The sequence below is a fragment of the Telopea speciosissima genome, chromosome 9 (assembly GCF_018873765.1).
Source record: "Telopea speciosissima isolate NSW1024214 ecotype Mountain lineage chromosome 9, Tspe_v1, whole genome shotgun sequence".
NCBI classification, from domain to species: Eukaryota; Viridiplantae; Streptophyta; class Magnoliopsida; order Proteales; family Proteaceae; genus Telopea; species Telopea speciosissima.
In genome coordinates this window covers 550,331-565,286 of record NC_057924.1, presented here as the reverse complement: position 1 = coordinate 565,286, position 14,956 = coordinate 550,331, and the positions used below count along the sequence as shown (strand labels likewise).

The 14,956-nt window shown below is 38.7% G+C and overlaps 1 protein-coding gene across 1 annotated transcript in view; it reads right to left on the bottom strand.

Annotated features, from left to right (window-relative positions):
- Positions 1–2,050: 2,050 nt before the first annotated feature.
- The window catches only part of LOC122640744 (actin-related protein 8), a 31,514-nt gene continuing 18,608 nt past the window's right edge, over positions 2,051–14,956 (bottom strand). Inside the window, exons 3-12 of the mRNA XM_043833986.1 lie at positions 12,816–12,886; positions 12,615–12,682; positions 11,893–11,954; positions 10,602–10,699; positions 8,387–8,468; positions 7,695–7,837; positions 6,183–6,331; positions 5,073–5,206; positions 4,759–4,877; positions 2,051–2,488 (exon numbers count right to left, since the gene is read on the bottom strand). Of these exons, the coding sequence (XP_043689921.1) occupies positions 2,402–2,488; positions 4,759–4,877; positions 5,073–5,206; positions 6,183–6,331; positions 7,695–7,837; positions 8,387–8,468; positions 10,602–10,699; positions 11,893–11,954; positions 12,615–12,682; positions 12,816–12,886 (1,013 nt within the window). The 3' untranslated portion in view covers positions 2,051–2,401. The remainder of the gene's footprint in view (positions 2,489–4,758; positions 4,878–5,072; positions 5,207–6,182; positions 6,332–7,694; positions 7,838–8,386; positions 8,469–10,601; positions 10,700–11,892; positions 11,955–12,614; positions 12,683–12,815; positions 12,887–14,956) is intronic.

Genomic DNA, 14,956 nt, shown 5'->3' with positions numbered 1-14,956 from the left:
AGTTTAGGGAGAAGGTTTTCTGAGCAAGCAGCATAGGAAACACATAAATGAAGAGTGATGAAATGGTTTTGTACATAAGGGGCGTAGATGGGTCATATTTCATGTGAAACTGTGAAGGGAAGAGAGAGAGAAAGAGAAAGGCAGTTGGTTACTCTGAAGAATTTATAATAGATTTGAGTGTTGTAGATATCATGAGTCAGTGTTTTTATCTGTTTTATACTGGATCAATTGAAGGAATTCATACTGTGTGTCGGGTTGGGCGTCTACGTGTGTCGGGTTGGGTTTCCTATTAGCATTGTAATTACATCAACCCTTGGGTAGCATAACAGTACAGCACTTATTGACGGTTTACTTTAATTGCTGTTCAGTTATCTCTTTCTTTCTTATCAGTCAATTTAAAAACAAACCATCAATTTTCTGCCATTATTTCTTGATTCCTTTGGTGTATGTGGTTATATGTTTATTAGGCCAACCGATCGTCTCTTATACTGGCCTCCTGTGTTAGTTGTTTTTGACTTGGCATATTATTTTGATCCTCATCCTTATGTTTCTGACTTTGTAATCTTAACTAGCAACTTCAGCCTCTTACATCAATCTCTTCTATGAATCAGATTTGTGAATGATCTTTTATCGGGCTATTCATTAGGTGTTGAACATGGTACATTAAATATTCACTGGAAAATGCAGCTTTTGTTGGGGAGCTTCTTTTATTGGAAATGAAATTTATTTAATGGGAAAGTCTAATGTGATGCAAGAGGGATCTACTACACGCTGTGAGCTTATATTGGTATCTTACATGCCAAGACAATGGCGAGTAGCAAAAAAAAAAAAAATGAGGAAAGAGAAATTGTGAGAGGACATCGTGTACTTCATTTATAGAAGATACGGAGGATGACATCGTTTTCTTGTTATGAATTTGTCTACCCAGGAATGTGAGATCACAGGATCTTAGCCAGTTAAGTGTAGGTGGTCTTTCTTGTGCATGGCCAGCTCAAGTGCTCATGTGGTCACTTTGGGTTGACATCAATGGCCTATGGAAGGAATTTGTGGAAAGAGAGATTACATATTGGATGTTCAGAACTGTTTAGGGGTCCACATAGGGGCAGCAACTATAATTTGTATAATAATGCTGAAGTATCTGTTAGTGTATGTCAGATTATTTGGTAAACTGTAAAATGAAGAAATTTGTCTAAATTACTTTAGAAATTAGAATCACTATTTATCCAAAAAGAAAACCATGAAATCTATTAAATATTCTGTGAATAGTCCAATATTGAAAATGCTAGCTAACCTCATGGTCACCATTAGGAAAATGACATGAACAGCAATGAATTGCCAAAAAAATCTTATTTCTTATTTTTCCCACTCCCCATTTACAGGTTCCTTGTATGGGCCTTCCCAAATGAATGTTCAGGGAGGGTCTGATAATGACCATTAGGCTAAACTAAAACCTGGCAAATATTAAGTAAGAAGCAAACTTAGGAGGGCACTGCGGATGAAAAATCTCCCGATGAAATGCTTCAATACCAATGTAAGAAAACCTGTATTTCATTTTCTTACCTTGTATGACACATGTATCTGTACTACTGCAGCCTTCATATCTTTTCTTAAGAAGGATGGGGTAAAAAAAACAAAAAGAATAAGATAAGAGAGACGGGGCTCTTTGCGAGTCAGTCCATTCAGAGTGGAAGTCATCACTTTCCCCTATCCCCTCTTCCCACATTGAAACCTGATACAAAACAATCCAAAAGACTAATAGACCCAATCACATAATACCTTACAACTACTAAATCCAGCATGTCCCCTTCATAATCCATTTGTAAGATTATGAAGTTGAATATAAAAAGCATTCATATAGGAGCATTGGTTTGGTGATTCACATCTATATTTCCTAAACCAAAGCTGAATCCAAGCAAGTCCAAGGGGGGTTCTGGTTTGGCCAACTCGAGTTGTAGCCCCACGCGCACACACAAAAAGGGTAGGGAAACAAAAAAGACAAGATATGGGTATAGATAGTTTTTGTTCGCTACTGCTAGGGTCTCAGGAAAAATAGTAAAATGTCACCACAAATATGTGTAAAGTCCAAAACTTGGCAAGCAAAGTCTCAACATTATAATGTGAATAATATGTATTCAGCAGCATGAGATGGATAGAATACAGACTGAAAGAAGTACAACAGGGAATTTTATTCAAAAATCATGACTACTCATGCAATGGTATCAAGGAACACATAGAACTTGGGAGACTCTGCAAAAGAATACAGGGTGCATGAGATAAAAATGTAGTCACTGTCTCCAGCCAGATAGCAAACTGTACACACTGCTTATCAGAAGAATTGGTCACTCCTTTCCGAAAGACGACTATGGAATTAAAGGCTCCAGCAGGACAGAAAATGTATGGTTCACAAATAGTCTATCAAGAGGCTGTGTCCATACTTCTGGCGGAACTGCTTCTTCTTCATGCACCATATCTCATGGAAGGTGCTCATCTGCATCAACACAAACATTTCCACACCCTATTAAGAGATGTAGAGTGGTTTTGAAAACATCAACATGTACTGGCATACATGTATAGTAAATTCTTTAATTCATATGCCAGTGTAATGGACACAGGATGCATTGGTGTCAAGTGCACACATGACTGCATGATCATGCTGATAACATGAACAACTGGTTGAGAATCTAAAATTTGCTGACAGATCTGAGCTAGTATAAAAAATGGATGTCATTCATCACTCTTGCATGTTGGATTGCAAGGTTGTGTTGATAAAATGTACAATTATCTCAGAATCTAAATTCACTTGAAGCTCTGAGAATATATTAACCTAGATGCCATTCATTACAACCTTAACTACTGCAACAAGGGGAATGCTATGTGCATTGGCATAAGCTTGATTTGACAAAGAGAGCATATAATGGAGTACATAAAGATTTAAAGTCAATTATAGACAAAGGACAAATTTAAGATGTTTCTCATAGAATTAGAGTGTGGTGGGTGAAGTGGAGAGGTGCTTCTATAGTTATATATAATAGACGTATGCCACTAGAAAATTCTGTAGGACAGCTATAAGCCTATAACACCAACGACTTTGTATGGAGCTGAATGTTAGGTGACAAAAAAACAACAGAGGAAAATGATACACATAGCTTAGATGAGAATGTTAGATGAGTGAAAAAATAAATTAGATTAGGAGAGGTTCCTTGGTGCATACTTTCTGCTGATGACATTGTTTTGGTGGATGAGACAGCCAAACTGGAGTTATGGATATCAACCTTGGAATCAAAAGGTTATGTAACTTTAGCAACTCCGGGACGGATAATGAGGGGGTGAAACTTGATGAGGTGGAGATTCCGCAAAGTGACTGTTTTAGGTATCTAGGATCAATCAACAGTAAGGAAGGTGATATAGAAGATGATGTCTCACAAAGGATTAAAGCAGGATGGATGAAGTGGAGAGGTGCATCCAGAGTGTAATGTGATTGACGGATCCCTTTAAAGCTTAAAGAAAAATCTTACAAGGCAACCATAAGACCGGCTATGATATATGGCGCGGAGTGTTGGGCAGTTAAGAAGCGTCATATAGATAAGCTAAGCGTAGCGGAGATGAGGATGTTGAAATGGATGAGTGGCAAAACCAGGAAGGATAAAATAAGGAATGCTCATATTAGAGCTGGTTTGAGAGTAGCCCCAATTCAAGATAAGCTACGAGAAAGTCGTCTGAGGTGGCATGGCCATGTTCAAAGGAGGCCTTTGGATGCTCCATTTCTGAGGAGTGACTTGATTCAGATTGAAGGCTCTAAAAGAGCTAGAGGCAGGCCTAAAATGACCCTAAGTGAAGTGGTGAGGAAAGACATGCATAGTTTAGGTCTTGTTTCAAGTATGACGTCGAATAGAGCTGAGCTGATTGGAGGGCAAGAATCTGTGTAGCTGACCCCAATTAGTTTGTATAAGACTGATTGTAGTTGACGTTGTTGTGTTCATATTCTTTACTTTTAATTTTAATATTTCGCCTTCACAAGAATTCATGTAGCCGACCCCATTCAGTTGGGACAAGGCTGAGTTGTTGTTGTCGTAGTAACCCCATAGGAGGTAAGTTGAAAAAGAGGCATTTAAAGTGGTACAGGCATTTGCAACAGAGGCCATTAAGTGCTCCTGTAAGGAGTGACATGATGCAAATTAGAGCAAAAGGATGGAACAGGATCCATGTAGCCAAACCCATGTATTTGGAAAAGGCTTAGTTGAGTTGAGTTTAAGCACAATGAATAATTCGAACATGCATGTCATAGTTTTTTTCTCAGCCTGTTCATGAAGATTTAGAACCCCAAGCCATATTAGCAGGGTCCCTTGCTTAATTCAATTCAAAAGAAGATGAAGTGCTGAGTAAATCTTTTCATATGCTCGGCGGGGTGGGGGGGAGTTATCACCCTACTAACTGTATGTAGAGTTCCCAGTACTTTTCTCTTTAGAAAGATAATGACACTCTTGTTCTGAGGGGGTCTGATTATTTCTTGCAAACCAACAAACATTCTACAATGTTCTTCCAAATTAATAAACGAGACAAAACTGCCTGCCACTAAGTATGGGTTCGATCAGCAGGAAGGAGTTCTCTTCTGATGGGCAGTCACTAATGACTTGCTAGGTGAACCCAGGTGGCCAGGTCTCTACTACAACCTCCACAGGCTTCACCAATTTAGTAAGATGGTATATTCAATATATTATTCTCTGCACATTAGATTGTTCAGGAAGTGCAGTAGCTTACATTGCTGATAAGCTTTGCCCCGAACCATGCAGAATCGGTGCCATAAGGAGGTGGAATTACTCTGATTCCATTGGACATGCTTGCAGGAAGAGTTTCATACAGCTCCTTTTCCAACCTCTCTGCAACAAACAGTTGAAAAATGTAGTTAAGGGCTTTGTGGAACTTCAAAACATTCCCCGGACTCATTTGCACTATTGAGCTGTTATGCTTTTAAATTTTCAACCCCTCCCTCATTGATCCAACTCATTCATCTGTGTTGACAACAAGCATAGATAATTTACAAAAATAATAAAGTATAAATTCTCAATGCAGACCTGGCAGTCCTGGTAAACATGCAGTCCCACCAGCCAAGACTACAGTCTTAAACCATCCATCATCACCCATTACTTCTGTGGCTTGACAGTGGTCCATGCAGAGAGCTACTGCTTGATGCAAGCCCATTGTACGTCTGCACCTCATGGCACAAGATACATTATAAATCAGAACTCTCAAAGCACAATAACTTCAAGAAAAGCAAATATAAGGAATAAGGTCAATGCATACACAAGATGCACATGCAGAGTTTAATCTATTATCAGCAAGCTCAGACATCTAGAACTTTGTAGCAAAAAGAAAGCAACAAACCACCCCATCTTCCCCCCCCCCCAAAAAAAATAAAAACAAAAAACACTAAAAGAAGAAAACAAAGCAATGTACGAAGGAGAGATTAAGTGGTTCAGCAAGGGATTAACTTCATTCTTCAGTACGAAGGAAGCTATATTCTCATTTGTAACCAAAGTGGTGAAGTGAGAAGTTGTAACCTTCTTTTGATTGCCCTTATCTTATTCCTCAAAGGTCTAAGTCAAGGATAAAAGGATTTTCAAAATAATTTGAAGGTGACTTACCATTATGTCATTGTCAAGAGCTGTCATTGTCTTGCATGCTTTTCAAGTACACATGAATTACAGGATTATACCCTCATTGAATGAAGAAGTGTGTTATACTAAAACAGTAAAAGAGTATAATCTTCAAACCAGAAATTTGGAACTTGAGAACAACATATTGTTTGTTTAATAATTACAGGATTCAAATGCATTTCGGTGCAAGGAGTTAGTCATTTTCAGTAAAAAAAAGTAACTGGGATGGGTTTGAGTCAGTCCTCGATATATTCCCCACCATGTTCAGTTTTTTATTTCATGTTCATGAGTGATCTGGTGTGTCTTATTGTACTTTGCCCTAGGTAAAATTTGGCAGGCAGGTGAGAGGGACAAACCCGGGCTGAGCCCATTCCAAACAGTAACGAACACGTAATAAGAAATTTATAGAAGCAACATGAATGGAAGCAGTTGAGTGGCTCTGAACTCAAAATGAAAAACAAGTTGGACAGTAATCTTAAAATGAAGTGACCAGAATGAGTGGGGGAGAGAGAGAGAGAGATGCCATACACTCCCCCCATACGTGGTTGGAATAATATCTCTCCTGTTTGAAAGCGCTCCTTCGAGAGGGTAAACCAACCTTCCCCAGAAACTTCAAATGAGGCCTCCGTATTTTTAGATAGCTCTGCTTCATAATCAGCAGCAACATAGCACAGTTTCTGCAAGCCCATGCAACTACTATCAGGTGATATACATAGAAGAAGTATTGTACAAACTCATGGAAAGCAAGAAAAACACGCACATAGAGAAGAGAGGAAAGGCAAAGTAACCATTTTAGTAGGAAGAAAGGAATACTGGAGGAAAAACCAGAAACCAGACCAAATTTCAATGTACTTAAACATTTCTTTTGGAGTTTAAAGGTTGTCTGCAACAATCATTGTTTTGCATCCTCAGGAACATAGTATGTTTCACATATATTTGAAATTTTGGGTGCTCTTCATGTAAATTCATTATGATCTATTCTGAAACAAGAGGATACCTGCAGCGTGCAAACCCAAATGAGTAGTTGCACACATTTTCACCCCTTTTTACTTATACAAAAGTGTGAATATATTACTAGAAAATTTACACTTGTTGGTATCGACATCCCTTGGCATCCTCATCAACCACACAATGCAGGTCAGTGGGGATCAGTATGGGTAATATTAACACTTATTATACAATATCAACAAATATAACCGAAAAAGTCCGCTGAACCATTTGTTTCTTTCAGCACGTAGATGAACTGAACTTCTGGGAATCACTTAACACTCAAAAAATGGATCCCTCAACCAGTAAGGACTCCATGACCATGGAGATAAACTATTAATGCAGTTAAAGCATTTTTTAATCCGCTGCCACCTGGAGCTTCAAGAAAACCATGTGCAACTGCTACTCCAGCACCCCTCACAACACCTTGCAACTTATAAACTAAGATAGATTCATCCAAGCTCCTAAATATGCATCCAGACCCAGCAGTTGTTTCAGTATGTGATCCATCAAATTAACATTTACAAACCAGATCTGGACTTTGCCACAAAACCAATTTTGGAGTTCTCCATACAAATCGAAACTACATCCCCCAATCGCTCAAAAGAATGCCTCTTTGCAACAGTGTCCTCCACTGCTCCTACATGGGTCAAATCTGGCAAGAGGAGCACATATGTTTTTTAATTTGTGAAACCATGGACTTCCCCTTGAAGTCTGCTGCCCGCTTAATCTCTTGCTCCCAAATTGGAAAAAAACAAATAGCTGCACACCCTGACTAATAAGAAAAGGACCCTGCAAGCTGTCAGAGGTTAAATGATCTAACATATCAAATCCTTTAACTTTTTTGGGGCATTTAAATTCTCTTGCAGTACAGAAGCATGTAGTAGATATATTGGCTAGGATCCCATATCTTCTAGGTTGAACTGAACAAAAGTTTGAGTCGTACTTACAAGTGTCACTGGAATATTCATAGGAGAAGTGACATCTTAAGCATTCTTCAACAATATATGTAAAAGAGCCTTAAGCCTCTGATACAATGAGATGCAGAAATACCTCTTTCAACGTGCGGACAGTGTATAATGACTCAAATCGCATGTTCTTCTGTTGCATGAGATCCTTGAGGAACCCTGTAAGTTTTAATGCTCCCTGTCCCATAACTTCTACTCCCACTTCACGCATCACTTTACCTCGCAAAACTGTTAGACACTGAAATAAATTTATGCAACTGAATCCTCATAAAATTTCAAAAGATTGTGTGAGCGAGCATGCGTGTGTGGTTGTGTGTGTGTGAGGGGGGAGAGAGAGAGAGAGAGAGATTATGCCAGGATAGACAGCAAATCCCCAAGAGGGTGGAACTTGGTGCAACGGTTAGGTTGCTCCATTGTGACCAAGTGGTCACAGGTTCGAGTCTCTGGAAACAGCCTCTCTGCAAAGCAGGGATAAGGCTGCGTACATTATGACCCTCCCCAGACCCCGCAGTGGCGGGAGCCTTGTGCACTGGGTACGCCCTTTGTTAGACAGGGAATCCCTAAAGGCTAGAAACAGCAAAGAGAAAATTACAGAACAGCCAGTTAAAAGATCCTCTTGAAGCCTTTTGGGGGTTGTAAACTTGTAATTAAGAGAGCCAAGTGTACTTAATTAATTTGATGAATCTTGAGGCCCCACTGCCTAGACATGCTGCAACAAAATCTATCTAATAACAACATCAGGAAATAAAAAGAAGGGAAATTATCAAAATAACTTACTTGGAACAACAGACGTGGCATTGAAACCAATATTGACAACAATGCCTGACGTTCGTCTTGCAGCATACAGAGCTAAAACTGCCTACATGTTCACAACACATGGTAAATTGGATATAACACGTTGCATTAGGTGATTTTGATCTGAGGAGAATGAACCAAATCAATACAGTACTCTTAACATCTCACAATATGGATAGGAAGTCAAACTCAAAAAACATGTCAGTTGGTATACATAAATACATTTTACAGAGTTCAAGCAGATGTAGTACTTTAGGACAGATTGAGCTTTTACGAAAGATATCTTGTACAAATAAATGTGGATCCATAAATACCAACTTCTGGACCATTGGCCTTATGATGTAAAGGCATGGCATGGGTAGAATAATATCTTCATCATTGGCACTGTTATGGTCATCACATGCACAGAAAAAGTCCTATTATATTTGTTTTCCATAGGTAAAAATTTGGTGCATACACTATCAATAATTTTGTGCATAAAAATATATAATATATATTAATGATACATGTATAATATGCAAAGATAACGGTCCAATACATACGTTATATGGCTAAAGTAATACAGAAACTGAAATCCTAACACTAAATTTAAATTAGGGATTTGTTTCTACAGCTAATTGGACAGATTACAAAATCAAACAACCAGTGTAGGATGACAGGCTAGGGATCTCAGATAGGATTACTCCCAGAAAAACTACAACATAATGGCTGTGTTTGTTTGAAAATAAATGGATAGAAAAGAAAAGATAGGAAAATATAAAATTTTTTCTAGGTGTTTGGCCGGCATAGAAAAGAAAAGGGGAAAAAAAAAACTTCTTGGTAATTGATTGACATGAGAAAACAAAAAAGAAAACTTACTTGGTATTTGGTTGTCTTATTCAGAGCATCTTCAATTAATCAATCGGTTCTTAGTTGTATTTTCCTCTTCTGGTTAGGAATTCTCCCAATACCCAAAAAGAATGAAGGTGATAAAAGGAAATTTGCCAAATGTCTGTGGTTTGGGGATAATGATATGGCTCATTCAAGGTATTGGATTGAGACACCTGTCCAAGAATGTTTGAAACCTGACTTCTAATCACAAGGCCTAGGTACCTGAAAAGGAGAGACAATAAGGTGTGTCCAAGTGCTTTCATCTTGCTCTACATACTTAAGAGAAATCCTGAAAACCCAAGACCAATTAATTTGTTCGGTTAGGATTATAATTGGCAGTGGTCCAGCACCTCTCTTTGGAAGGATCCCTAGTTTATATCAGCAAAGAGTAGCAGAGACGAGGTGGTGGAAGATTCGAGAGACTCTCAGAGGGATAAAGAGAAAAGTAGGGAATGTGTGGGTGAAGTTAAAGCAGAAGGGTCCGTAGGTGAGTCTGCTGAATGAAATGAAACAATGAAAAAAGAATTTGAGGGCAGATATTAATTTGAGGGTGTTCTGATGTGCCAATTTCAATTCTGATTTCATAAACCTTTTGTCGGTATTGCACTCTTTCATAATCTGTTTTCAGTTTTCAGTTTTCAATTTTCAATTGTGCTGGTTATTTCACACAGTCCTACTCCAAGTAGGATTGATCCTTGTGACCTTAAAGGCTGAAATCGACATAGGCTATTTACCATTCTGTTAGTTCTGAAATTAATAACCCAAATTGATATTCTTCTAGCCTATAATAATCTACAATCTGATCTTTAGTTCTGAATTTAATAACCCAAATTGATATTCTTCTAGCCTATAATAATCTACAATCTGATCTTTAATCTAACTTTTAGTTTGACAGTTTTATCCTTATCCTAGTGTCACTAGGAATCCCCCATAATTTCTGATCCACACATGTGATCAAGCAGATAATTTCAGCAAGGTTTACACCTCTTAAAAGAAGAACTCGACCAGGCTTTCAACCTGATCTAACTTGTTGATCTCGTTCTACACATTTTCTCCTATTGCTGGACTGTTCTCTCTCTGTTTCGATTCTGTTTCAGCATTGGTTTAACCCTTAAGTCAGTACTACATTAAGTAGAGGCAACAGGAAATAGTTCTTATTGTAGTTAGACCAGGTGTCATTTAGTACAGCTCTACTCAGATAGTCTAAAGTGCCGTGACTGCCGTCGATCCAGATATACATCGCAATAAATAAATTTTCATTGATATATCAAAGGAAAAAAAGGAAAGAGTGTACTACAACTATTTAGGAATAAAAAGTATAACCTACTTGATTGATGGCACAAACAGCAGGAACATTCATTTCAAATAGGACCGAGTAGATAGCTGCTTTCAGTTGCTTTCTTGCTGCTTTAGCAGATTCAGTGTCTGGAAGAAGAGTAACAGAAAGGAAACCACTTTAATATGAATTATACTATGTTAAACGAAGCATATCAGATTAATAAAATGAAATAAAATACAAATTTTCTGTCAGAATAATAGTTGTCAAGATGTTAGGCACCCCTTGCAGGACGACGCCTTGGGTTGCCTAGGCGATACTTAGGCACCTTTCTGGTGTCACCTAAGCATCCAGACCCTCTCCAACACCTTGGCTCTTCTAGTTGCCTTGACAACTATGGTCAGAATGGTTTAAAGAATATAATACACTGTTTAAATCTGTACAAAATGTACATTTAAAGGTAAAAACAGCTGGACACAAGCTGGCAAAACATATACAAAATCTGACTCTTCATATAATGGAATCCATATTCGTGATTCGACACTGTTATTAAGGCCCAACAGCAAAGCGAGAATATAAGCAAGTGGAAACAAATAAATAATGTGCCATCCCATCACTTATGATTAAATAAAATATTCTAACTCAATAGGTATAATCTCCTATATCATCATGTCAAATAAACTTGACTAAATACACCAAAGCTAGTCTTCCAAAACATGCTTGCCAATAAGAGCTGGATCTAGAGTGTCCTCCAGCACCGTATGACAAAGGCTAAGTTGATCTATACTTCATCCAAAGCTGCAAATACTCATTAAGTATCAAGCACGCAATTTCCATCACAATTACTTTACAGTTAAAACTACTGATTCTGGAGAAGAAAAAGGCTAAGTTGATCTATAGTTAATCAAAAGCTGCGATAATCATTATTTATCAGGCAAGCATTTTCCTTCGCACTGACTTCACAGTTAAAACTACAGATTCTGGAGAAGAAAAAATAAAGTTTCAAACAGATGGATCCCTCCAAGCACAATGGAAGAAAACACATGGTACAAGTACATGCCACTGAGCATAACAAAGATCATCATCAAATTAAAAAAAAAACAACAGTAAAAATAGTTTATGAAGGAACCCATATCATTCGGAAAAGGTGAATAACAACATTCTCAGGAACAGATGCAATTCTAACCACATGTTACTTATCATGGCCATTGTGCTACATCATTAGTTTCAGAATGCTTGTTACATGGAAACCATCATAATGGACACACCAGAAGTGAATACAACTGCTAAAAAATGAGGGTAAAAATCCATTGTTGGGATGAATTATGACACATTGGCTCACCATCATAATGGCAGATTGGGATGGAAATAACAATTGGCTGCGTTGAGGGCTTCACCTGCATTCTGTAAGGAGATTTAAATGTTTAATCAACATCTCATCTAAAAGAATATTGGAAATGAAAAGAATGCTGCATTCAAAACTCGGTACGAATTTACTAAATAGAGACATTGAAAGAAGTTCTTTCTACTTTCTATAATGCCAATATATCATTGGGAAAAACCGATATATATTTTATTTATAACCTTGTACTTTTGTAGATGCACAATTATTAATTGCAGGTCTGCCATAAATCGCACCTAAACCAAAGGATTTACTATCAACTGTACAATCCAATTTAATAGGCATATTACTGCATGTATAACAGAAAGAATTTTGAGCTATAGTACAGGGATATCATTATCACATACTTTTGCCAAGTAACAATCAAAAAAGCATTTAACCCTAGTTAAATAGACCCACATGAACTTGGCTAGAGTAGGAAAATGAGGTACTCTCTCCCACCCCAAAGAAAAGGGACCTGCTATAGATTTCTCCATTTTTTTTTTTTTTTGAGGGGTGGGGTGGGGGGGGGGGGAGAGGTCAAAACCTATACCCAGATGGCCACATGAGTTAGGATATTGCACGATATTAGCATTAACAAGATCTAGATTGGATAATCCATGACCCTGAACTGAGGAAGGCATTGAAATTCATGGGGAGTTAACCAGCGCAATATCATGGACCTGTTATATATTGTCATGAAAAAATGACGAAGCCTCGAGTGCATAGGAGACTCGATGTTACCAAATTCCTGCACATAAAGTGGTCGACGCCATAAGCCCGTAACAGATAAAAATGTCCATCCTTACAGGTGAAATGAAGCATTGGAAATTTATAGAAATTACTTATGACAAAAAAATGCAACTAAAAATAGATGAATTCACCAAAAATGTTGATGATCGCCCAGATGGACAAGCATATTGGCTCCAACCAAACTTGCAATAGCCTGAGCCACCTACACAACAAAATAAAAAGATAAAAGGAACTAAAATAAATAAATAGATACAGAGAAGGTTAAGATACAAAGATTTCTTATAAATGCAGACTGCGATGATTATCACTATTCCTCCTAGTCAGTTCTATTAAATAGGAATGTACCTGTTCAAACTAGAAAGTTTAGCAAGCCCACTCAAGTCCTTCAACCAAACAAGTATGTTTTAGGTGTGCACGGGCATGGTAAGGGGAATAATACGTGTACCATGGGAAGTTCCATTAGTAATTTACATGAACAAGGGTGCACATGGGTATAGGGTGGTAGTGAGTAGTTGTTAAGTTATTTAGTTCAGTTATTTAATGTCTATCTCATTTGCATTTAAGTTCGAGTAGCCACTTGGCAAGATAGATTTGAAGTTAATGAAACCATGCACCAGTCTCTCTCTCTCTCTTAACCACCATAGGAAAAAAGGAGGAAAGGTTTGACCGGGGTCCTCTTGACCTCTCTTTGTCTCTCGCTCTCTCTCTCTCTCTCTCCCATCTGCCCGTGCCCCTCTCCCTTCCTCGGTGGAAGCTCCGTCTACCAGCAAGGTCCCTGTGGCCCCTAAGCTTGCACTGCACTCTCCCAACAAAAGTCGGAAGAGATCTCATTGGCATGCCATGGGCTGTCGTCCCACTCCTCCCTCTGGCTCCCCTCGAGGCCACCGTCCCTAATCCCACTTCCCACCACTTATCGCTGGTCTGTGACCCCTACCTTCCAACGACCACTACTCACAACCGCTACTCTTCCCTTCTCTATCTCAGGGACTTTGCGGACCCCCTTCCCAAGACTCTTGCTCCCTATGTCTCCTTTTGGCATGTCAACCACCGCAACCTCCTCTTAACACAAAGAACCTTCCCCTACCCTCCTTCCTTCTCTCAGTAGTCCTTCTCCCAACATCCACCTACAGACCTCCCTCCTCTTCGCTTAACCCCCTGTCTAACCCTCCCCTCCTATTATCCCATCTCTTGCCCCCTTTGCTTTTTAGGGTGGCCCTCCCCCACTGACAAATCCCAACCCTCACCAATTATCGGTTCAACTTTCCCATCCTGATCCAATAACTGTTGTGATGCAGATCCTAGCCTCCTCGAATTGAAGAAGCCACCCTAAACCTAGGGTTTAGTAGGAGCCTTAGTTTAGTTTTTTTCTATACTTAGTTTTTATTTTGTGTTTTTAATTGAACCGGTTTAAATTGGTTGCATCCAATTGGTTCAATTGGTCTAATTTAAGTGAAGTGATCCTATTGGTTAAGAGGTTCTTATATCCTATTGGCTAGTAGGGAATCTTCTTTTATTTTAAGTAGTTAAGTTGTTTTTAAGTCATTAGGGGTAGATAAGTCTTTTTCTTTTAAGTTTTTAAGTTGTTTTTAAATTGGTCCACCTCTCCAGGATTTAAGTGAGATGTTTGATTTGTAATAGATTTAGGAATAGGCCTTTGGCCTCTTATTTAAATACAAACCGTGGGAGAGGCTCCCCCACCAAGTTATGTTTAAAAAATCGTGCTTTTGCTGCTGCTGCTTCTCTTCTCAGAGAATTGCCTTGTGAGTAATATCAAGGTGGCCTTGTGAGTAATATCAAGGTTAGGGCTGGTGGACTCCGGCGACTCCTTGCATCTTGTAGATCGGGAGGTCCTTCTTCTTCTTCAATCAAGTTTCTCCAAGCTACTATTGAAGAACCTGCATATTCCAGTAAGTATTTTACAGTTTATTCATCCCCTTCTTCTCCTAATCCTCTACAGCCTACCCTAACATCCCCCCTTCTATTTTATTTGAATTTTCTGAACCCTAGTTCACTTACAGCCTTAACCATCCATTAAAATCCATCCAATTTTTAATCACAGCATCCTTGCATCCATCCCTACACTTGATCTCAGTTGCAGCCTCAACTGTCCATTAAAAAAACCCTAATTCCCTCCATCACCATTAAGACCTAAAACCCTAAAGCTTACCTAGACCTAACCAGCCTACAGAATCTAACCCTATTACACTTGAACCTTCCCCATACTGCCCTTATCACTCGGCCAGAACCCCTGTCCAGAATTCCCCCTCCCAAC